The 26,027-nt window shown below is 40.4% G+C and overlaps 1 protein-coding gene across 1 annotated transcript in view; it reads right to left on the bottom strand.

Moving 5' to 3' along the window:
- Positions 1-25,187, bottom strand: part of KLHL14 (kelch like family member 14) — a 95,145-nt gene extending 69,958 nt beyond the window's left edge. The window contains exon 1 of the mRNA XM_028098334.2: positions 24,201-25,187. Within this exon, the coding sequence (XP_027954135.1) occupies positions 24,201-25,156 (956 nt within the window). The 5' untranslated portion in view covers positions 25,157-25,187. The remainder of the gene's footprint in view (positions 1-24,200) is intronic.
- Between the last annotated feature and the right edge of the window lie 840 nt (positions 25,188-26,027).

The raw sequence follows: 26,027 nt of genomic DNA, 5'->3' as shown, positions 1-26,027 counted from the left end.
TAAAGCATGTGAGAAGTAGCAGAGGGCAGAAGAAAGAACACATAGACTCACAGAACACATGTGAATGTTTTTCTCCCCGTTTTCTCCATTGACTGTCAAAACAGCCTTAAAGGCACAGAAATAACTCCCTTTTACAGGGATGTTAGAAGACTCCCATAGTAAAATAAAATGGCCTAAAGAGTGTTGAGGCCTAGGCCTCTTAATGCTACCAGGCCTATGATATTTCTAAAATTCAAATTTATTTTTTTAATTTTTATTTTACCATAACTTCTGATTAAGACCCAGATGACCGGGGGCACCTGGGTGGCTCAGTTGGTTAAACGACTGCCTTCGGCTCAGGTCATGATCCTGGAGTCCCGGGATCGAGTCCCACATCGGGGTTCCTGCTCAGCAGGGAGTCTGCTTCTCCCTCTGACCCTCTTCCCTCTCGTGCTTTCTATCTCTCATTCTCTCTCTCTCTCAAATAAATAAATAAAATCTTTAAAAAAAAAAAAAAAAAGACCCAGATGACCGGGATTCTAGGGCTAATTTTCTTTTCCTTTTTTTTAATTAAGATTTTATTTATTTATTTGAGAGAGAGAGAGAGAATCAGCAGGAGGAGGGGCAGAGGGAGAGGGAGAAGCAGACTCCCCACTGAACGGAACCCAACATGGGGCTCAATCCCAGGACCCCCAAGATCATGACCTGAGCCAAAGTCAGACACTCAGCTGACTGAGCCAACCAGGAGCTCCTCTAAGGCTAATTTTCTATTTAGCAGAGTAATATTGTATAAATTACTTGGCTTTTTGGAGCCTCTGTTTTCTCATCTTTAAATAGATTAATAGTATCTGACTTGCTTGTCTCTAATCCACATTGTCATGAGGATTACATAAAATGACGAAGTGAAAGTTCTACATAAACTCTAAGGTAAATTATTATTAATCTGTAGATATTGGCAATACAACGTGGACTTCATTTCAACATACCAAACCTGCTTAAATAGTTAAAAAAGAAAAGTAGTATTTTTTACTGAGATTCTTGTTGAGTTCATGTATATAAATATAAGCTAATTAAGAGGACTTCACTACCCAGTTGTTACCTTATATGTTCTTGGAAAATTATCACTTTAATCATATTGGATATCTTTTGAGCCTTGTTATAAGAAAATATACATTTGGAAATTACATAAAACTGAATCTTTCTGGATCCAAATAAAGGGGACTAATAGAGATCACTTTACATTTCTTGTTTCTTAAGAATAAAACAAATGAGAAAAACCATCACATATTTTACTTTGATATAAATGCAATGTCAACTATTCAATTACTCCTAGAAAGTAATACATGTGAATAATTCCTGTGGAAAAGCTTCCATTCTTTTTACAATGTGCAATTATAATAGTGACACTGACAATAATGACAGATAATAATGAGTGTGTATTGGATATTGAAACCTCTGATTATCATGCTATTTATTTGATGTGTGTGAGTTTCAATTTGAAAACACCATGATAAAAAAGATACCTTGTGAACCAGAAAAGTAAAATTAGGAGAATCTGAATTAACTTGCTGAAGGGAGTTTCAATTATTCTTTTCTAAATGATTCCAGCAGAGCCTTACAGGTTTAATTTTAGATTAGGAAAAATCTACAGGTGTAGCCCTTTTGCAATAATTAGAGTTCCTTCAAATGGCTACCTGGTATAGCTCTTTACATAGGGAACCAATTTAGCCAAAGTGAATATGATCTCTTCAAATTTGTTAATATTTTCAAAATACTCCCGTTTACTCCTCAACTTAGCACCACCTAGACCAAAGTAATGTGTTTAAAAGACGAGGAATTAGAGACAAAGAGCTTAGTATGTCATGATTAATAACATGATTTAGATGCCTTTGATTTGGCTTCTCAGATTCTTGCCTAGAAAAATATAAGGTTAAAAAGGCGATGGAATTTGAAGGTCTCCTTTGTTCCAACTCAGTAAGTGCCCAACATTTACCATGTGTCACATTTGTGTGTGTGTGTGTGTGGGGGGGGGTGCGTGCAAGCGCATGCGCGTGTGTATATGCATGTGTGCTCATGCGCATATGTACTTTGGTTCCGGGGATGAATGATTGAAGGATGACCTAAAACCTCCCGGTGTAAACAAATTTTTCATCATACCGGTGTTCTAAGTACGGTAAAGTCTCATTTATTTATATTTCAGTGATTTGGAACTTTAATAATTGGGAAACAGGCCAGATAAAGTTTACCTTTCCATGATACATGGAAAAAGTTTTCATTAACTAGATTGCAAGGAGAGTTTTAACCTGTTGAAGAAATCGGGTGGTCTGCTGGTACTTTAGAGCGACCTATGTACACTTAGACTAAATTCATTTTACAGATTATAAGTCTTTTCTCATTTATTTATTAAAGAAAACATTCTGCAATCTTCTAAGAATCATTAAATCAGAGAGTTAGAAGAGAACTTTGAAGTAACCTAGATCGGTGATCCCCAAGCCTGGCGAGTCACCAGGATCATCTGAGGGGATTACAAAATTTGGATTCTTGATACAGATTCTCAGGTCCCCACTCCCAGAGATTATGATTCAGTTGGAATGACGCCTTAAAAATCAATAATGTTTCACAGTCTTTCAGTTGATTCTAACTAGCATATAGCCAGGCTTGAGGTCACTGACTTGGTCCCCCTCTCTCCCTAACGTAGAAATCTTTTTAATAGTTTTTTTATAGGTAATTATTTTTATCAATTTGACAATTTATAACAAAATGGACCTTGGTTTTTCAAATGCACCTTATTGTTAAAAGATGTTGGACAGTTGTGTTAAATATATTTTTCTCCTTATGCTGACCTGAAAATCTACCTAAGTGTTCTAGGAAAAAAAAGAGCAAGTTCCTGTATCTGTGTCATGGCAGCACTTCAAATATTGCGAGATAGTTGCCATATGTCTTCTCTACTTAGTGTCAAAAATCCTTATTTCTTTCTGAGAAAGTTTCCATTTTCCCTACTGTCATACTCACCTCCTTTGAGTATTTCTAGACTATTACTGTCCCCTTTTTAAGATGTGATCAGAATTGTGCACAAAGTAACAAATATGATATGTGATATGATACATATTATATAAGTATATATATCAATTAAGGCTTTATAAAATTACAGTATAAAATTACAGTAGTCTTTTAGTGGTCACAGTGCAGTGTTGGGTTCCTGTTCAGCTTCCAGAGGATTATGAATACAGATTTTTTTTAAACCAAATGTTTTCAGCCAGGTTTTTCCTATCTTATATTTCTTCTGGTTAAATATCTTAAACATCAACGTGTGACTATTTTTAAAGGTTTTTATATCCTCTACTGATTTAGATATCTTGTTTCAATTCACTTATTATTTAGCAGTTATTAATTGAGTTCCTACTATGTTCCAGGTACTGTTCTAAACACTAGAGTTGTTGGTGGGAACACGAAGTATAAATTCCTTGTCCCTCATGGCACTTACTTCCATCCTAGAGGGGACTCTATTGAAAACATCATGATTCTCGAAACAGGGAGCCTGGTTGTTAAGTTGTTAAGGATATAAGTCCTACAACTTGGGCAAGACCCCAGGCCTCTTTTTTTTTTTTTTTTTTAAGAGAGAGAGCGAGCAGGGGGAGGGGCTGAGGGAGAGGGAGAGAGAATCCCAAGCAGGCTCTCAGTTTAGCGCAGAGCCCAACGTGGGGCTCAATCCCACAACCCTGAGGTCACGACCTGAGCTGAAACCAAAAGGTAAACGCTCAACGGACTGAGCCACTCAGGTGCCCCTGGCTTTAGCTCTTTTGAGATGAATGACCTTGGGCTAGCCTCTTTTCCTTTTTTAACCCTATTTATAAAATAGGGATAACAACAGACTTAAAAGGCATAGGGGTTTTTTTTTTCATTAAATTAAATAGTATCTGCCAAGCATGTATAGTAGCGCTAGGTAAGTGCTATCATTACCATTCTCCTCCTCATCGTCATCATCAGTGTTAGCTATTTCTTTGTGTAATTTGCAGGTTTGATAAGCTAGTGGCCTATGTTCCCATCCCAGTTTTATTACTTAAAAATAACAGTGCTGTATTTCCATTGTTTAGATATTTTAATTATCTTAACTTGTTCTCTCTGTAACAATGCTAACTCATTGGGGTTTTTACTCTAGAGTTCCTCATCTACGGTCTTTAGGAGTACATAGCCTTTTTTTTTTTTTGAAACATAGAGATTTGACGGAAAAACTATGCAGTTTTGAAGTGGCAAAGTAAACTGGAGTAGATAATCATTTTCCCATCCTCTAAAGGCCACGTTAATTTTAATGTAAGAGTCAGCCAGACCTGAATTTAAATTCTCTTTCTGCCACTTCATAGGTTTATATTCTTGGGCTCTTTAAGCCTTAGTTGCTTCATCTGTAAAGTGGGAATGTCATGAGGGTTAAGTGTAATGGGAAAATAAATGGTTGCTACTAGCGAATGAAACCACCTTCCAGAGCCAGTCCCTTTAACAAATGAAGAGTACTTTGTGCTGCTGATGCCTTGGAAATGAGTGTCTCTGCCTAGTGAAGGGAGAGAACAACTGGTCCCTCTGACATAATCCAGCGGAGAGGCTGGAGAAGACTGGAAGAAGTTATGACTCATTCCCATTCCTTTCCAATTTCAATGGACTTCACTAAGCCTGTGATGGCTTGGCATTTTACACAAGCAGTGAGTGAATGGGCAATTTCACGTCTGGTCTGGGAGGCGGAAAAGCCAGGGAGATGCAAGTCCCCAGGGATTCGCAGACCTGAGAATGGGTTTTGGATTTCCCTAGGCCATGACATTGGTGGGGTTTGGAACAGTTTTACCAGATCCGGGAAGACACCAGCTGACATTTGGGTTGCATATGGAAAATTCTTATGTAGTTCCCATGGTTATCAATAGATAAATGATAACTATTATTATTCTGCATAATTATTAACCTTATCAATCACTCATGTGAAAATCAATCATTGAGATTTGGCTTTTTCTTATATTGCTTAGAAGTCTTTCAGAAGCCATAGGTTGTGCTGTTTATAAATAGCCAGAATCTTCACTGCACAAGTAAGTTTCACAAAAATATAAAACCATTGGGTTTTCTACAGTGGTGTGGATCCAGATCTCATTAATAAATTCAAACTGCTCATTCTCTGGTCTGCTATCTCTCTCTCTCTCTCTCTCTGTTAAGGATGTCACTAAACCTTATCCAAGTCACCAAGTTTTATGATAATCTTGATACTTCTTCCTTTTTCTTCCTATCTTTGATGTTTTGCTAAGTCCTATTCTAGACCCATAATGTTTCTTCAGCCTATCTCTATATTCAGCCAAAGTGTATTAGCCTGAATCAGCTGGGTTGGCTCTCTCCTGAGCTGATGGAGGAATGGTGTTCCTGTTTTCTGTGCTCCTGCTCCCATTGGATCTACCCTCCATAACTTTGTCAAATGAAATTCAGCAAAGCCTGATGTTAATGATCAACTACTTCAGTCCTCTTTTTAAAAACTATCAAAGAAATCCCCCTATTACCTATCATCTATAAGGTGCACATTGTCCCCACATTATAACTTCCCTTTCCTCTCTCTTTCTCTCTCACAGGTAAATGCCTTGCTTGCGATTCTTTTCAGGGATAAAAGAGTTTCTGAGTTAAGGTCTGAAAAAACTTGAAAGAGGAATTTCAGATGGAAACTGCTTAGACCATGGGGAAAAGTAAGCAGAGGAAGATCCTGAGTGATTGGCCAGGAGGAGACTTGGAAAATCAGCTAGCCTTCCCTAAACTTCCAGCTAGAATGGTACCCAAAAGTCCCCAGAGGAGAGCTGCTACCCTTTTCTTAAATTTTTCCAGAGAAGTAAACTCCCTTGAGAATCTGTTCCAGCTGATTTGCTGTTGTATTTAGGTTTCTGTATCATAGCTGTTCTTGGTAATTACACAGCAGCCTTCATTGGAAGAGCCTTTAAATAGACCTGATAATGCCTTTCTGAGGTAGGTAAACACAAAGTATCATTATCCCCATTTAACAGATGAAAGAATAGAGGAAAAAGGGCTTGGGAATCTTTTCTAGTGCCTCAGGATGAGTTTTATTTCCTCTGTCTCACAGAGGAAATGTCTCTAGGGTTTTCTCACACACCTCCTCCCCCCTCCCCCCCCTTCGGTGATCCTCAGGGTCAGGAATAATTGGAAATGCCTTAGCTTCCCAGCTTCTGACACTGGAGCTGCCCCTCTTCCTACCACCACGAGCCTCGCTGCATGGTGACTGGAGAATGGCCAGTCATATACGGGGTTCAGTTTTTCTAAGATGGAAGTAACTTTAAGATTTGTTTGATCATATCATAAAGACAACTCATGCTCGCTGAGAAAAATTCTGACTTACACTTACAAGCAAAAAGGACTTAGAATATATTAGGTGGTCAGTAAATGCTTCTTGTATGAATGAAGAAATGATAAACAAAACGACGAGTGGGTGAGAAGAGTCACTGGTAATCCCACCTTCAAGAAAACACATCGTTACTGATTCTTTGTCACCCTCCTTTTTTTTTTCTCTCATCTGTTTTAAGGTCCAGTCAGTGAGTATGGTTGGTGAGAACATCGGAAGGCAAAAGGGGAAGAGGAAAATCCATGTTTCTGAACTATAAGGTGGAAGAGTCAGAGGGTAATACTTTGGGCAACAGTCTTATTGACAAACACCCAGATCTAAACTGCACCTTTCCTCGGCACCAACCTAAACCCTTTGGTCCTTAATGCCCACTTGAGCATGTCCAAATGATCAGCCTTGCTGTTGTCATACCACTATATTCATGATTTTTATTTATTTATTTATTTATTTTTTTTTTTTAGATTTATTTATTTATTTGAGAGAGTGAGAATGAGAGAGAGAGAGTACATGAGAGGGGGGAGGGTCAGAGGGAGAAGCAGGCTCCCCGCCGAGCAGGGAGCCTGATGTGGGACTCGATCCCGGGACTCCAGGATCATGACCTGAGCCGAAGGCAGTCGCTTAACCAACTGAGCCGCCCAGGCGCCCTATATTCATGATTTTTATTGGATATCCCTGTTTTTCTCTTTGTTCTTTAGGATTATTATTGTCTCATAGAATGGGAGCTACCCATGATAGAGAGAAAGTTTACCACATTTCAGTTATTAGCACAAGGTAAAAACTGTGATATTTGCCATGTCCACACACTATGATATTATTTAATATTTTATTTAAAAATAAATATTTAATATTTTATTTAAAACTGCTCATTTAAAAAAATATTTAATCCCATTCTATCTTAGTGGTTCCTAGTGCTGCTCACTCTGTAGAATCACTTGGGAAAGCTTTTACAAAATCTCTAGGATGGGGTCAAGTTCTCAGAGATTCTGGTTTAATGACTGAAGGTGGGACCCAGCATTGGTTTTTTGCTCTTTTGTTTTGTTTGTTTCATTGTAAGCTTTCCATGTGATTCTAATGTGCAGGCAATATTGAGAATTATTGCTCTAAGCAATCATATTTATGAGTTATGGACTTCACGGGTTAATTGTTTATTTCTAATACAGGCTCAAATGTAGTAATGTCTAACCTAATTATTACAATACATTTAAAAATGGTTTTTAGTGTGCCGTCTGAAATTGTCTCACATCCTACCAGAGGAAGGCAAACATAGTTTGAGGACGCACTATAATAAGTGGAAGAAGCAGCGACTTTAAGATCTGAACCTCTGGAAACCATGTTACATTACAACTCTGCCATTGCTTATGTTTGGCTGTGAGAAGATCCACCTCTTTATGGACCATAGCTTTGCACATTGCAGTTGTAAGTAAGTGTCTTCCTGCCCCCTCACTCCTCGCCCGAGCCCCTGTAGCATGCCAGGGTCTTCCACAATTCCTCCCTGGCACGTGCGAATTCCAGGTGGATTAGGAAATGTGACCATGTCTTCCTGTATGTGGATGGGGTAGTTTGCTTCTGCTTTTGCCACTTTCCTCTGGGACCAAACCGGTAGACTGGCTAATGATGGGAGAGGTAGATGTGACAAGAAAGCCTTCATCTGAGTCCACGAAATGTAGGCCTCCTACCTTAGATCATAAATCATAAGCCTCCAGGGCCAGAACAGGTCCATGTTTATACTGTACATAGATAGCACTTCACACTCCATCCTTGGTCTTTTGCTTCATGAGGGACCATGGCTTCCCGCCAAGTTTAGACTCACTGCATTTCCCCCCTCCTTCCACAACTCCCAGATTAAAGCTTCCTTTAGTAACTAGAAGCAGTTGAATATCTTCTTTGCTTGATTACCTATATAATCCCTAATTCTAATACCTAGTACTTAGTGCCTTTCTTCTGAAGAGCATAAATTGCAATGGAAATAGCATCTCATTAATCCTCCCTGCATCCCTGTGAGGAAGTTGAGTGGCAAGTATTACCTCCTAGACTAATCCTCATGCCTGCAAGTGGGACACAGGATCTCACTGCTCACTAGCACAGATGCTTGCTACCGAACAGGCTGGCAGGGACAACCAACGTTTGTGTAATGGGAGAAAGCTCTTCTCCTTCTTCAAGGGAGAAGTGGTTCAATGCAGCCTGTCACAAAGGAGCCATTCAAGCTCTGGGTGGCTTGGTGACAGGAGGAGATAAAGTGTCACTCTCATGCTAGTGATGGACTCATAAGTAATGCCTGCATTTAAACTCCTAATAAAGCTCAATTATTAGGCTATGCTGCCCCCTGAGAACTAATCTCATTATGGAGACTCTTCTCTCTCTCCCTTTCTCTCTCCTGCCCATCTGGCCGGCTTTCCAAAGAAATAAGAGTGACTTCCTGACCTGGGGAAATGGGTACCTGCTGCATAAGAAAAAGTGCAGAAAGACACAAGATCGCGGAATAATGTTGAAAATTCAAGTTCAGTCTATCACATACCCGGCTACAGTTACTTGTCTCTGAGGGTCTAGGTCGTAACAGTCAAAATGAATATATTAACAGAAGCAGCATTCCAAAGAAAGTCCAGCCATTCTGGATGATGCTGCGGGGAAGCGTGGCCAGATCCTACCTCATGATCTGGAGCCTGATTTTACCCATTACTCTTAACTCCAGGGAGAGCTTTCTCGTGGGGAAACTAGGAAGCTCGTTCTGAGGAGCTGGAGCCAGCCTCCTGCCAAGCCGGCTGTTTCCAGTTGGAGAGTCACTGCAGGAGTGGCCATGCAGGAAGACAGTGAGAAAAGTTAGTTAGTAACTGAATATATTACTCCAGGCTTCTCTTGGAATATTCATGGCAATTAATAAGTGTCCATCTTTAATTCAAGCAAAGGGAGTTTCAGCTGATACCTTCTAAATGGGCTCAGAATTTGATGTGAGGGGAAGAATAATCCTATGAAATCATCCTGGGGTTAAGATAAATAAAGAAGGTTACCCTTACTTTTGGGTAGATAAGCAGCAAGGGACTGAGCAAGGCCCGGGGTGTGTGTGCTGTGGAGACAATGAGGTGTGGCTTGTGGGATCCAGCTTAGGGACACCCTGCTGCTGTGGGTGAAATAGGAATCTCTTACCCTCCTCCTCTTTTTCTTCTCCTTCCCTGTGGGGAGCCAGTTCTTTCTGTTTTTTGCTGCTTCACCAACCCTGGAGGGGCTAATGCTGAAGTAAACCCTAACTCCAGGGCTTTGCGACGCTAAGAGGCTCCCCAGTGTTCCCCCTGGAAAGGGCGTCTGTTTGCGTGGAAGCCTCCCCGACCCTCCCAATCAACCAACCCATGACAATGTCCGTTTCAATCATCAGATCTTTGCCAGGCAGGAACAAATTATCCTGGGGAAATTGACCACATTCTCTGAGGCTGAACTGTGGACACTCTAACTATGTGGCTTGCATTATTCTGAAAATTCTCTAGTGCGGTAGGTACCCCAGTCCCATCATCAGGAAATAAATCCCTTAGAGTCTGGTAATTCCAATAACTTTCCCTGTGACTCATTTCCCCCATTCTCGTGTCAGTTTATCAGATTTCTTTTAATTTTGCAACGCATTTCCCTCAAACTTAGCTTTCAGTAAATCACTGTTAGCATGTTTTCCCATCTTCTACAACAGATATGTTGCAAATTGGAAAGCAGAAGCAATTCTTTGTTTTAGTCTCATGATTTTCAAAGTGTGGTCCAAAACCACCAGTAGCAAAATATGCAGGTTCTTGGGTCTACATTCCAGGTCAATTTATTTAGAATCTCAATTTATTTAGAATCTTATTTAGAATCTCTAAAAATTTATTTAGAGGTAGGGCTAGGGAAGATATATTTCATTAAAAATCTCTATTGTTGCTTCTTAAGAGAACTACTAATTGAAGCAAGACCTTATGAGGCCGAGGAAAGAGGATATTTTTCTCTTCCAGCTTTGTATTCCTGGACTAGCGATTAATGTATTGCTGACTTGGATCATTGCTCAGTCGCCTATATAACTTTGCCCTATAGACCTAGTTGAGAAGTAACAATTCAGTTAGCTTCCCTAACCTGTTTTCTAGTTCCTGGATCCTATTATTGGCTCTTGTTACAAACTGAATCGTATATCCCCAAATTCATATGTTGAAGCCTTAACCCCCAATGTGACTGTACTTGAAGATAGGTCTTTAGGAGATAATTAAGGTTAAATGAGGTCATTGGGGTGGGGTACTAATCTGATAGGACTGGTGTCCTCATCAGAAGAGGAAGAGACACCAGGAATCTCTGCCTCTGCACACCAAGGAAGGGCCATGTGAGGACACAGAGAAGGCTGCTCTCTGTAAGCCAGGAAGAGAGACATCACCAGAAACCAACCTTGCTGGCAACTTGACCTTGGACTTCCAGCCTCACAGAACTGTGAGGAAACAAATTCCTGTTACTTAAGCCATCCAGCCTGTGTTATTCTACTATGGCAGCTCAAGCAGACTAATACAGCTTTCCTCAGAACCGTCCAGTCAACAGGAATGCAGGGCAGAAAGAGACCAATGAATCTCACACTCACTTCGGGGAACAGACACTTGAGAAGGAGCCTTCTATGGTGAAATGTACATAACTACCTTGAGAAAGAGCTTTCCTAATTTTAGCACAAAATAACTCTACTTTATAGCAGCCTGCCATCTATACTCTCTAGGGAGAATTTGGAATGTGGGGAGGTAGGGTCCTTGTGTACTCCTCTGTTTGGTGCTCAAGTCCTGTACATATGTAGTAAATGTAATGGGTAACAATGTTCCAGTGGAGGAAGGGCAACAAGGAGGGATAATAACAGATACAAGCTAATGGAGAGAAGTGACTCACATCCGCTTTTGTGGCAGACTCTAATTCTTGTCTGTAAAGCCACAGACATGAATTTCTTTGTGCTTTCACAAATTTTAAGTGTTTCTTATGCTCTGAGACTCTACAGTTTCCTTGCCATAAAAAAAAGTGAAGCATTTCCAGACACAGCTTTCTGAGTTGAGAATTATTCTTTCTAGGTCAAAAAGACTATCGTTTTCTGGAACTTGGGCTCTCAGTTTGACTAGGCTACTGGAAGGCTTGAGGGGCTCCTTTCTGTACAGGGGGTGCCCCTTCCTTGGAATAGAGTTTTTTACTTAGACTACTTGCTGCCGGTTTAGTTTGCTGCTTTCTGCGTCGGGAGAAATCCCATACCTTGAATTTCTTTGAGCGCTTTAGAGTGATGTTTACATATTTCAGTTTTGCTTCAGCTGCTTTCTCTTTTTCCAAATTTTCAATATAAGAATGTCTGAGGGACAGCTGAAAGTTTGTTAGCTTCCAGAAATACTCAAGTGACAGCTAGAATTAGTACCTTCTCTGTGTGAGTAAGACGCCTGCCTTTTAAACATACACAAATGACTAATTTAGAGGGGTTACCTGCTTTCTTGGGATCTGTTGGCAGTGCATACTAGAAACTATAAAATTATCATATACCTTTGATAACACTTTGTATCTAGATAAAGAAATCCACATCAGAATTCCTACCACTTTGCCCCCAGATCTGGAGTCTTCTTTGTTATGTAATGGAGATTGTAAACCTTAACAGAAAGCAAACATTTGATGTTCAAAGAGATTCATAATCAAAATAGAAATTGTCTATCCAGAAGCATAAACATTAAGTTTAGGAAGCGATTTGCTGAACATTCTTCCATATCCATACACTCAAAGCAACAGTTAGTGAAGTAATAATACCTAATCTACTAAGAGTTGTAAATGCAATTTCTTGTCAAGAGTAGTAGGTATTTTTTTATCCCTGAGGAAAACTGCAAGGAGACTGTAGCAAAGGAAGATGAAAGTGGGCAAGTTATTCTCATGTCAAATTTAGCTTTTCCATGGCAGAAACCGCCTTGGCGATATGTGTCGTGAAGACTTTAGTTGAAACCCAGCCATGACTGAAAATCCTGGGCTGTGCTGTTTCCTGCTGAGCCCCATAAGGAACACTTTTGCAGCCCCTTCCAATTGAGAGCATCTGTTTTGCAGTTTTGTTTTCTTTTTACACATTTCTTCTTCTGCAGTGGCTATCGTGAGTTATCATTGTCTTGGCAACCAAAAAATATCACCTCATTCCATTGTCTTGGCAACCAAAGAATTTCACCTCATTTCCCTAAAATAGTTATTGTATAAACACAGTTTGAATAGAAATGTCTTATGTACCTCTAAGAAAATTTAAATAAATTAATCTAATGGATATTTTTTGAATGAAAGCTTTGCTAAACCGAGTCCAAATTATCAGTTGAGAAATAGAATGCCTAAGTCAACATAAAGCCAGAATAATCATACAGAGAAGAAAATAAACAACAAAATCGACCATAGATACTGTCTCTGTCATACCCAACACCAAGAGTTTTAGTAATAGACGTATGTATCATATAAAAGTATCTTGAGAGTTTTCACTGTACAATCTGTATGCATTTTCTTTTCATTTTTGTCAGCTACAGCAGCCAATTCCTGCAGAAGATGGGCCCTGGCTATGATCTAGGAGCTATACTAAAAATCCTTAAAAGGCTCAGAACTCAATAAGAAAAAGACAAATAACCCAACTAAGAAATGGCCAAAGGATTTGACTAGATATTTTTCCAAACAAAACAAACAAACGAAATGAGTGGCCAATAAGCACGTGAAAAGTTGCTCGACATCGTTAGCTATTAAGGAAATGCAAACCACAGTGAGCTGGCACTTCACAGCCATGATGTGGTCAAAAAGACACAACAAGCGTTGGCGGGGATGTGGGGAAAGTGGAACCTTTATACACTGCTGGTGAGAATGCAAAGCGGGGCAGCTGCTTTGGAAAACAATCTGACAGTTCCTCAAAAGGTGAAACATTTATTCATTGTTCACTGAATACCGTATGACCCAGCGATTCCGCTCCCAGGTATATCCCCCAAAGAACTAGAAACCTAAGTCCATACCCAAACTTGTACATAAATTGCTCAGAGCAGCATTATTTGCTAATAGCAAAAGTGGAAACAACCCAAATGTCCATCAATTGATGGATAAATAAAATGTGGCATATCCATACAATGGAAAACTATTTAGCTATAAAAAGGAATGAAGCACTATTACATGTTTCAACATGGATGAACGTTGAAATCCTTATGCTACATGAAAGAAGCCAGAAAAAAGACCACATATTGTGTGATTCCATTTATCTGAAGTGCCCAGAACAAACAATACTATGGGTCTCTAGAGACAGAAACTGATTAGTGGTTGCCTAGGGCTGGGGTGGGGGGTGGTGCTGTGGCAGGAAGGAGATGGGGTCTGATTGCTAAATGTTCTAAAATTAATTGTGCTGATGGCTGCACAACTCTGAATATACTAAAACTACTGGATTTTACACTTTAAAAGGAATTGTGTATTATGTAAATTAGAGCTTAATAAAGTCATTCAATGTGAATCCACCATGATTTTTCTAACATTGTCAATTGCTGACATGGATAGATCATGAGGATGGAACAGACTCCAAGACTGGCCTAGGCTCTGTCGTTCATTCAAAGGTGTATAAAATGGAAACTTTCAGCAGAAACATTATCTCTATCAGCGCTGCACTTGGGATAATCCAGCTCTAGAAAGAACACATTGTATGGAATTAGGAGTCCTAACAAGTGAACAGAAAAGCAAATTAGATATAAATAGAACTATTCTCATAAAAATAAAAGCTACCGATTATAAAGTATTCATAGCCAGGAACTATGTGAAGTGTTGTACATACATTCTCCCAACGTTCAGAACTGCCCAAATGAAGTGGGTATTATTATGTACAGCTTATAGATAAGCAATGTGAAAACAAGTTAAGTCAATCACCCAAAGAAAGCCAGTTTGTAAGTGGTCAAGGTGGGATTTGACCCACATTTGTGTGACGTTCGGGTCTTAACTACTATGCTAAAGAACTGTTTAAGATACTTGCATTATAACATAACCCCTCATGTGTATTTCCTAGCTCTACTCTGTAGTCCCTATCTACAAATGTCATTTTGGAGGGAACACTTGTGAAAACCTTAAAACAGGGAGATTACAGGGATTGCCACTGACAGTAGTGGTACAGTTGTCATGGTAACCAATCCACCCACTTGGTCTCTGCTACAAGGCACACACTTCTGCCTCTATAGAATACACCAATATTGTCTGGGATCCGGAACAGTATCAATGAACCCCTGTTAATGCATATGGGGTAGAAAGTGCTGAGGTCCTGGTCTGCGTATTAAAGCATTAAAGTTTTTCCTTCAAAGTTTCTGTCTCAGACTCACAGATTTTACATTCTCTCTTCTAATCCTTCCCATTTGCCCAGGATGTTCTGGTGTGGTTGGTTTTGAGGGGTGCTAAAAATCAGGGCCAGAGAGTGGTCTGCGGCTTTGTTCTAAGCGGGATTTACAAATGTGATTACTTTCTTTCTGATGAAAAACTGACCCTCCCAACCAAGTAATTCCTCACTTGGTGCCAGACTGTGAATTGTTGACAGTCCCACTCCCATTGCCGTGTACAAAACAGACCTTCGGCTGTTAAAAACACATCTCAGAAATCACTGCACAGAAAACTTAAAGCCAGCACCCGGCAATATGCACTTTTTCCGTGGGTACACACACAGACATGTACACACATCCACCTATCCGCGTTTTTCTACATTGCCCCTACATTTGCAAGGACTCTTTCTTCTCTAATATTGGTGCTGTCTCTCTTCCTCCTCTCCATTTCACTGGCCTCGCCTGTCTTCAGAGGGACCTGAAGGCACATAAGGCAGGGAAGTGAAACTGACTGTAATTCTTCAGTTCACTTCTCTGCAGCCTCCAGTGAGCCAGTCTCCATACGGTGGCCCAGCTGAGCTCTGAGGAAGTTCAGAGTCCCTGCGCAGGTGCAATTTACCAGCCCGCTCACAGGCGCCCTGGGAGCCCAGGACCTCACATAGGTACGTGAGGGACTTGGGACAGCAAGAAACGGGCGAAGCCTCTAAGCTTGAGTTTATGAGATTAAAAAGAGGGACTCTCCTCTATGAATGGAAGAGACGGAAGGCTTTTACATCTAAAAAGACCATCATTTTCCCTTTGAAGAATGATATATAGATTACTGAGAGCAATCAGAAAGTCTAATTTTCCCCCTTCCTTCTGATGTCCTCGTGTTCACCTTCAGGTTCCTTCAACTTCATTCATCTGGTCTGAAAAATCTGACTAATTCTGTGCTCCAGTGAAATCACAGATATATTCGAGAGTTTTCTTGATAGGCAAAAATGTATTCAGGTAAATTTTGCTTATTGTATCTTTGAAAATTAATAAGTCGATTTTAAATAGCATTTTCTGTGTATATGGTTTTTTCATTGTCTCAGGCTAGTGCCAGGCTATCCTGGCAAGTAGAACTATAATTATTAACCCATTTTACTGATGGGGGGGCTCAGCTAAAGTGGACCTAGGACACCTATTTAGGTTTATGATTTCAGAGACAGTGTTTCTACCATACTATGGCTTATTTTCTCAGTTCAAATTAAAATAAAATAAAAATTCCATTTTCCACTATGGAATTTGGCCACGTAGTGGATAATCCTTAGTGGGCCTACCAGTTCCTGTTTAATTTCGACAACCCTTCCTGCATCCGCATAACCCCTAGCCGCTCACACCTTCTTTCAGTTCCTGGAAGGTACCAAACTTTTCTCTGCCTGGTGCTCATGCGCATGGCTCTTCTCCCAGCTTGTGCTTCCCCTGGGTGCTCACCTTGCCTTCCTCCAGACTCATCACTCTGGATAGCTCATCTTCAACTTCTTTGTAGAGAAAGTCTTCTTTGGTCTCCCCAGTGAGGTTATAGGACTCTGTTACATGTTATCCCATGGAAGTTTGCTAACCTGCAGCATGTATTACCAGTCTGATTAATTTGTGTAATTCTTTATTCTTTTTCCTTACACTGTAAACTGCACAAAGTCAGCAATGTGTCTGTCTTGTTTAACTCTGCATCTCAGGACATAGCTCAGGGCTTAGTGGATGATATATTTATGTTCAGTACAAACGTGGGGGATATTTCACAGCAGAACTTCCTATTAGTGGTATATTGCAATGCATCGTCCCAAGTTCCCACTGTGGGGGTCGTGAGGTCATAGGCATGGATTTAGAAAAGCCGCCCAAGGTTGTGAAGGCCCCTATGCTTCTCAGGTCTGCTGCCAGTTCCAATTATACTGAAAATTAAGATGATTTTACAAGGAATGCAGCTATATTTTCATCTCCTCCTACTGGAATAGCAGACTGTCCCCTTTGAACTCTGACACTTCTGGAACTACTGCATTATCTAGCACAAGGACACAGAGTTTTTAATAAAACATCTTAATTAACTCAAATTACAAATATGTAATTGCTGAACTGAATTGAATTATAGGAGTGAAGATACCATGATTGACCTTTTTCTTTTCCTTGGGGAAACAGTCTTTTTTGTAAAGGACTGACTTTTTGCTCTTTTCAATGGAACACCATCAATAACCTTGTAAACTATATTAGTTGGGTATGTAGAGACTTAAATGCTTCTGAATTTGTACTTCTTTGTCCAACAAATACTGAACACCTACTCTCCAGGCTCTAGAATTTCCTTGCTCATCTTCCTGCACTGCTAGTCCTCTTTTTCTTTCTTTTTCAGATGGTTTATCTTTTAATAATTTCTTTGGTTTCCCATATTTCCTTGTATTTCCCTTACTGCTGTTTTTTCTTCTTTTTTCACTTCCCTATGATTTATTTTCTCTTTGCATCATAGACATTCACTGTTTTTATTTCCTCACGATTGTAGGCTTTCTCTAGTATCTTTCTGCTTTAATTCTAAAGTTGCAAACAGTTCTAACCCTATTTTCATAAATATTATTTGTGACTAGATAGGCTGTTTTAATATTCACAAGGAAATAGATATATTCACGGTTTCATCTATGTTACAACTGAGAGTCCTTCCTCTGGTTAACTCATTCTCCTGCCCATATCATAATAGTGTTTGTGTGTGTGTGTGTGTGTGTGTGTGTGTGTGTTTTAAAGAAATCATCACTAGTAATTCATGCATCATGAATTATCTTGGAAGTTAATGGAAAGGACATAACAATGAATATATTTTCTGAAATTCTAAGTGAATGACAGAAGGTATAAACATTTATGGCATAACAATTGTCAAAATGATTTTCTTGAAACAAAATATAAACAGAATAAATTTCCAATTAGAGTAATCTTATTTTATGTTATTAGAGTATACAGGCATTTTTATAATTCTGGCTTCTACCTGTTGTATTTATCACCTGTAAGTATCACCAACACGAATAGCTTTCTATTGTCCTCACAGAAACAAAGCTGATACCACTCTAGTATTCTACCAATGCACAGAAGTCTAGGGGGAAAAAAACCTCTTGGTTTAAATTCGAGCTCCTAGGCTTTGTTTTGTTTTATTTTTTATTTTCACAATTATTTTTCATAGTTAAATTGAAAGTTCTTATTTTTATTGATTTACTTAAATATATTGGCTCATTGTATTTTTAGTAAGTTAATTTCATAGTGAAAAATCTCAGCAACCCCATTATAGAGCTCCTTAATCTCAGAACTAATAATTAAGTATGTTAGACCAATGGGAAAGAATTTTGGCTTTCCAAAATATTCCTCTCACTCCTTTTGTTTGGGTGGGTTTGAAGAAGCATTAGAAAGTTGTAACTTTTAATCTCTTCTGTGATGTGGTAAAACAAAGATACGGAAGTTGTAGATTAGAGTTTGCTTTCTGTATAAGCCATATCTATAAAATATACTCGCAACAAGGGAGTATTCTTCAGACGATGATGACTGACTCCCAACTCAATCTTATCTAGATAATTAGACAAATTATTTATCTTCTCTGAGCCTCAATTTTCTAATATTTAAAAAGATGAGAAGAATGTTACAAGGACTAGAATATGTAAGTAAGTAATATGTCAAGCTCATGGTAGGTACTCAACAGTGACAGTTACTATTGTGGTTGGTAAACAACATTGCGTGTGTGTCAGTCATCTTTAAAATAACCTCCATTTTTATTTCAACATTGGCTTTTTCAATTCACACTTAATTGAATTCTAAGTGTCCACCTCAATTATACTTAAGACCGATATCAATTCAAATTGAACTCACATTTCTAGATCAAGGTCAGGCACTTGATCTACTGAGGGAGACAGACACATAAACCAAACCTACAACAGCAGGAGGGCTCCTCCAGTGGTTACTCATTTTGGAAAAGGCAGGGAGGTACTATAGATTTACTCAATCCAGCTAACTCACTTGGAAGTCAGGAGTCCTGACAACACATACCCTTTGACCAAAGCAGCTGGAGATATAGGATGGCATTTAGAAAAATAATTGTTTATATGTTCATTTATGTGCTTTGATTAGTCTGCTGGACATGTGCACGTCAATCTTAGCAATGTGTTAAATGTGCCTGACTACTTTCCTATTGGAAATCATTAAAATATCATACAAATGATATTTAAACCTCTTCCGAATAATGACCAATCTATGTTAGTTGGTTCTCTATATAGTAAGCTTGAAAAAAATGAGCAGCTCGTTCACTTTTTAAATTAATTACTCTTTACTTTCCTGAGATTGCTACTTAAATTCTTAAGCTTTATTATGGAAACTTGAAATTCTAATTTGGCATTGGTAGGATTATTGAGACTTGTATTCTTTCCAAGCAGAGGGAGAAAGATCAATGGGATTCTTTCCACTAGAATGAGGACAAACCCCCTGAGATCTGGCCGGTCTAGAGTGAGGACACCGGAATAAGGACAAAATTTTGTGTCCATTTTGTTCATTGATACATTCCAAGTGCCTAGGACAGGGGTTGGCAAACTATGACTCAGACAACAAATCTGGCCTGCCTCCTGTTTTTATATATGCCCTCCTCCCTGAATGGTTTTTACATTTTTAAATGGTGGAGGAAAAAAAAAATCAAAAGAAGAAGAATATTTCATAACATGTGAAAATTATACAAAATTTCAGTGCCCACAAGTGACGTTCTATTATAACACAGCCACCCCATTCATTTACGTATTGTCCTGTTTTTGTGCTACAAGGGAAGACTGGAGTAATTTTAACAAGGATTGTGTGACTCCCAAAGCCAAAAATAATTACTATTTGGTATTTTACAGGAAAAAAAAATTCTGACCCCAGGCCTAGAACAATACCTTTCCTTAACTTCTTTTAAAGTCAGACACGTTAATATTTAACCCTCACAAGTTTCTTTCCAAAAGGAAAGTCTTTTAAGTCTATATATAACTCTAAGGACGATCACTAGATCATATCCTAGCATGGAGAGGCTCATAGCAAGAAGAGGAACACTGTGGGTGAGAACACAGACTCCAGAGCCACACTTCCCCAGGCTCAGACTTTGGTTCTACCACTTAGCAGCTGTGCAACCAGGGACAACATGCTTAACTTCTCTGTGTACCAGTTTTTCCATCTATTGAATGAGGCTAATGCTGGTACTCATCCCTTAGGGCTGTTTTGAACATTAAATAAGTTAATGTTTATAAAATGCTTAGAAGATCCTCTGGTATAAAGTAGCTGTTGTAAATAAAGTGTTATATTTTTTTACTGCATTTTTAAGTTAAGAAAATAGAGATACTTGGAAATTGGCTAAGGTAATGAGTGAACCTCAACATGTTCATAAATACGGAAAAAATACAAGATATGAATTAAAATTTGAACATGTCCCCTTTTGTCAGTAAATCCTCTAAGCCAATACAACACATTAATATCTACTCTAATTGCCTTTTGATTGTAGGATATAACTATCTGGCTCCCATACCTGTGATATAATTTTGTAATCAATGGTCCTGTTTCACATAATAAACAAATTGTATTCTGAATGGTTGGGTAACTTCTGATACAAAAATCTAACTACCTAACCACTTCTAATCTGAGGGTATCAAATTGATAGAAAGGGAAGTAACAATTTAGAGAATACATGGATAGAAGATTAGTTTGCTTTGCTAAGGTTGTTACTCAGGCCTCAGGAAGAGAACCAATAGAAAATATAGTCCTACATTTAAAGAAACACTTTCTAAGCACCAAAGCCAGGAATCAAAGCTGTGTATTAGGAAATCTAATGGCTTTTTAAACATTACAAGTCATTTTAGCCAATAGATAATTGTGCTCCTGATGTTTAAGTAGATTTTTAAATTAATTTATATGAAATCTTTAAATAGACTTTTTTAGAGAGTGAAATCTTTATAAGGTAGCCTTCTGTCTTCTATAAAATATATTCTCTGGAAAACTACACTTCAGTATAAGGCTGTACATTGGACTGTTATAGCTGGTGGTTAAATGTTTTAAAAAATATGATTATTTTCAACAATGCTTTTCTATTACGGGTGTTTTCCTGTAGAAGGTTCAATGGACTTTTTTTATGTGCCATAGTAATAATGTAGATTGAGGAACATATTGGTGAAGTGCAACACTGAGCTTTCTTATTTTATAATCTTAATTCTTTCAACTTTCAGTAAGCATTTATTTAACTGCTACATAGTGTGAGATGCAATGAAGATGTAAAAAAGAAGTTAATGAATCCAGTCCAAATTGACTTATTTGAATAGCTACTAAATTATGCACTAAAATTTTAAAAATACAAATAAAAAACTTTTGGGGTTGCTTAAGCTAAACTTAGACTGTATGTCTTCTGATATTTACTTATTAATGTATTAAACACTGCATGTTATGTCACTTATTAAATTTTCATGCTTTAGAAGTCTTTAAAAATGACTTCTCCAGAAACTTTTTCAAGAACTTATTTCTTAAGTTTTATATTTCTTTCAAAAAAACCAAAAGAAAACAAGAAGTAAGATTTCGAATGTCTTAATTTTTGTCTCCTGAAGTCCTTTCCTCTTAAATTAGTTATGCATATGTTTGAATATAAGACAATAAGTCTTTTATTTTTAATTTATTCTTATGCTTAATTTGCTAAAATAAAACATGAATCTGAGCATAATGGCATACTCAGAAAGACTAAAGCAACTAGAGCAAAAATTAAATATTAATTTGGGTATTTATAAAGTCTTCAGGCTTGGGTTGCTTTATTTTTCTAGATGTAATAAGAATTCAAAATTACTTAATAATCTTTAAAAATATTTAAAATACTGTCATTACATTAATAGCCCTACTTTCAATAGATAACATGTATTCTTAAAAAAATAAATTCTTTTTGAAGTGATTCTCTTTCCTTATATTTTGTACTTTTTCCAACAGATTAGTCAATTTTAATTTTTAAACTCCCTGCCTAAATTTGAGGAATTATTTCATGTTTAGACTTTAAAAACTATAGGTGGATAAAAAGTAATATATACAATGCATCTCCATTCAATTGTCTTCAATAAAAGTGATGTATTTGCAGAAGCAATTGTGTAGCACATTTATCCTTCTGTTAAACTACATATAAGTCTGAGAGAACATTTTTATATTCTGCTGATGCTATAATAAATGGGCCAATATAATACTATTGGTTACAACTTACAGCATTTTTGTCTACATTAAAGTTAAGATCTTGATGGTTAGTCGTTCTTTCTTTCTGCAAATTAAAATTGGAATAATGTCATTAGTCCCCCCAAATTAAAATGCTACAGTTATCAATAATGGAACAAAAGCTAAATTATATTATTTTGAGATCAACAACAGGTTCACGTGAACTGTTTTCTTCTATCTTCCGCTTTTAAAGAAAAATACAGTTTTCTTCCTACCGCAGAAGTATCAGATTCTTGCAGCATCCATGACACTTGTAAGCATTTAGTGGTCAGACACCACTACATATCCTTCAAATGATATGGCCCAGTGAAGCTGGAAGGTGTCGTCACGGAGCCAGGCAGCCTGGTATCTCAGCCATCCACCAGGACAGAACCAGCAGGCCCTGCTGGTATGCTGAATCCAGACGAAGGTGGAAAGTGGATTTTGCATTTTGAAAGTCAACTGTTCTAACACTGAGCCCTAGAACATACTTATCAGGTAAAAGTGCATTGAGGGCTTCGGAAATTCTTTAAAAGATCAAATTTGTAATGCTCATATCCCAAAGTCACTCTTAAAACAAGGTAAGCCTTAATCTTATTATCCCTCTGGGTTTCTGAGTTTCTACTAGATTTTACATGTTTTTAAAAATACCAGTAAATGTATGTTCAGGACTATAACTGTGTTGTCTGAATTCCTGAATATGTATAATATATGCTAAGTTAAGTATACCTGTAGGTCATTTAAAAGTGATAAAAGTTAAGATAATGGTGTGGTGTGGTGACATTTGCCCATTGCACTAAGTTTTGATCTTTAGACAAATGAAAAATTCTTACAAAAATAAAAGTACATTCCATGTTCTTATTCACACTTGGACTCCTGTGCTCACTATTCAAGCACACAAGGGTTTGAGTTCTTTCTTGTGCTATTGTCCTACTGTCATTTATTGACACGATTCATTAACTCATCTCTCACAAATAGTAGAAAATCAACTTAGAAGGTTTCTAAATCCAAGATTTCCCATTCCCCTGTGGGCCTCACCTGAACATCATTGCTGTAGAGAGTATCTTCCTTTTCTTAAAACATTTCTACCTGCATCTAGTAGAAGCATCATGACTAAAAAATAAATGTTTAATTCCATAAAGCTGAGCAAAATGAACCCCCCTCCCCCCACATTAGACATCCTTCTGAATGGGAAAATGGCATGATGGATTTTTAAACCATGTAACACTCTGGTGGATTAGGCTGGGATAGCCTGGCATCTGAAATCATGATGTTTTATCATGAGAAACTGAGAAGATACTGTTTCTCTTTTTTAAAAAGAGAAAGAAACGCTCTGCTAGGGCTCATTAAAAGGGGTTTTAAAATTGGAGCCAATAAAATATGACTGTCAATTCCTACAGTTAAAACTCAGCAACGTTTTAAAAAGGCATCATTTCTCTCTCCCCTTTGACATGAAACCCTATTTGCAGCACACACAGACACATTCCAAAGAGCAACAAAAAGTCCCCAACTTCTTTGTGACTTCAGAGCAAGCGCAAGGACTTAACTGGAGCCAGATGACTCTCCTCCTACCAGTTTTCAGCTGTGCTCCCCTTAGAGATGGGAGCTGCTAGGCATGATTCACTCTGACATCCTGAAACCTCTTGCTCTGCTCTCCTTTACAAGTGAAAAAGAAAGGCTTTCCACAAGACAGAAAAGTTTGCCTGGGTCTGTGATGCCAGAATTTCCAATAGTGACCCTAATAGACCAAACATTTGGGAGCTCTAACTTCCAAAGGGAGCAGACCTCAGTCACTAAACAACAAACCAACAACAGCAACAACAAACCTTGAGTATCTGACAGAAAGAATGAAAGCTCTCCTCAGGGAGCGACGCCAGGGCGCTCCTGCTCACCCAAGGCAGGAAAGAGGTGGAGTGGGGTGGGACTTGTCATTGCAGAAACCTTTTCCTTAAGCCAGCTCATTTTGAAATTTGGAGGGAGGACTGGTTAGAGAGGGTTCCAGAGCCGCACTTGTAACTGCCCGGGCCTTTGGCCCCACCTGCCTGTCAATTTCACAAGTCCCACATTTCTTGCTCTGGGGATGTTGAGAACGTGGGCTTTCTAGCGCTCAGGGATGCTGTTAGGCCACTTCCCCGTTGACCTTTCGGGGACCCCGAAATCAACTTTCCCCACACAGTCTGAATTGTTTGTTTGCGTTTGTTTTCAGCTTGCCAGAGCCTCCCGCGCAGCCCACCCCTCTCCCCGCTCCTCTCTGCCCCCTCCCCTCCCTCCGGCCTTTCCTGCTTCCAACCCCCCCCCCCAAACCCCCCGCCCTCCTCTTTGTTGTCTCCTACCTGCTGGCCAGGCTCTGCCTGCAGTGCTGCCTGAAGGGCATCAGGTGGTAGTTCATGGCGTCCAGCAGCAGCTTCTGGCAGACCGGGTCGGTGCGCATGAAATCCACAGACTGGACCCGCTCTACCAGCTCCGGGGCCGGGATGAGCGCAAAGCGGAGGCGCTTCATGAGGTCGGGCGCGTACTGCATGCGGGTCTCGCGGTCGTGCTCCAGCCACAGCACGGACATCTGGAAGAGTGCCAGCTCCGACTCCACGGGGGGCGGCAGCGAGTCCAGCAGGGCGCGCATCTCCTCGAAGTTGAGCAGCAGCACATCCTCCACCAGGTACTTGTTGGCCAGCTTCTTGGTCTCCTCCAGGCCGTGCAGCGCGGCGATCTTGCACACCTGCTTGTAGTTCTGTACCGAGATCTGGTCGTTGAGGAACTGCACGCAGAGCTTGGTGACCTGGGGGATGTGCAAGATCTTGCTGACCGACAGCACCTCCTCCACCGTGTCCAGGGAGAGGGTCACGTTGGCCGTGTAGAGGTACTCGAGCACCAGGCGCAGCCCGATGGACGAGCAGCCCTGCAGCACCAGGTTGTTGATGGCCCGGGGACTGGTCAGCAGCTTGTCGTCGGGGGAGGAGGAAGGAGTCCCGGGCTCCTCCTGCGGCGGCGGCGGCGGCTGCTGCTGCTGCGGCGGCTGCTGCGGCGGCGGCTGCTGCTGCTGTTCCTTGGGGGCCCCCAGGCCGTCCTGGCCGCCGACCCCTCCCCCGAGAGGGGGGTGGCTGGAGAAGAGCGATCGGAAGTACTGCGAGCAGGAGGCCAGCACGGCCTTGTGGCAGTGGAACTGCTGGCCCTGGGCCGTCAGGGTCACGTCGCAAAACAGCTGCTTCCTCCACAGCAGGTTGAGGCCGTGCAGCAGGTTGTCGCTGTGGCTGGGGTCGAAGGTGGAGGTCCTGTCCCCGGATCTGGACATGGCGAGCTGACTCGGCGCACCTGGCTTTAAATCCTCCTCCAACCTGGCAGACAGGGGTGGGGGATGGGAGGGAGGGGAGAAGGGTAGTGGAGGGGGTGGGTGTGGTCGGGGTGGGGAAGGGTGTGGAGGGGAGGGGAGGGCGAAGAACGACAATCAGTGCTCAGCTTGGCTCCTGCCCGGCGCGCCCCAGGACCCCGACCCTAGGAGTAAGGTCTGAAGGCACTGAATCCGTGAGCGCCACCACAAGGGCCCTGTCTGGGGTCGGGGCGCCTGTTCAGCTCCCTGCTACTCCTCTCGCCACCGCCCACACACTTCGTCCCTCACTTTCCTAAAACCACCCTGGCTCGGCTCTTGGCAGCGACAGAGGTGGCAGCAGCGACGGCAAAGTGGCGGCGGAGGCCGAGACACCTCGTGGGCTCGTGTCCATGCCGGGCCTGAGGAAAGGAAAGGCCGGGGAGTGGGGAGCCGGGGGTTCCCGGAGAGCGCAGAGGCGACCGTCGGCGGAGGTTCCAGGTCAACTCGTGCCTGCAGCTTTGCTTTTCGCAGTTGGTCCAGTTTGGGGGGTAGGAAAGGGGACCTGACAAGCGTGCGGGTGGGCGATTCTTAGCCCTCCAAAAGCTGGGAACCCCTTCGATTATCCGTGCTGCCCCGAGAAACTCCTAGCCTAATAGTCTGAGGTAGCAGATAAAGCCCTTTCTTCTCCCGGGAAAGTGCAGTGGAGCGCGGTGAGGACCAGCTCAGTGGACTCGGCAGAGGCGGGAGCTGTCCTTATCAATTCTAGCTCATTTCCCTCACCCCGGCCCTGCCTGCTTGCCTGCTTCGCAAACTGTTGGCTTGCCCGTCACCACTCAGTTTTGCTAATTTTCCAGAG

This window comes from Eumetopias jubatus, unplaced genomic scaffold (genome assembly GCF_037043125.1).
Source record: "Eumetopias jubatus isolate StellerSeaLion01/CBP00866 unplaced genomic scaffold, mEumJub1_p1.0 scaffold_16, whole genome shotgun sequence".
NCBI classification, from domain to species: domain Eukaryota; kingdom Metazoa; phylum Chordata; class Mammalia; order Carnivora; family Otariidae; genus Eumetopias; species Eumetopias jubatus.
Note: the sequence above shows the minus strand (reverse complement) of the source record. Positions and strands in the feature narration are given on the sequence as shown.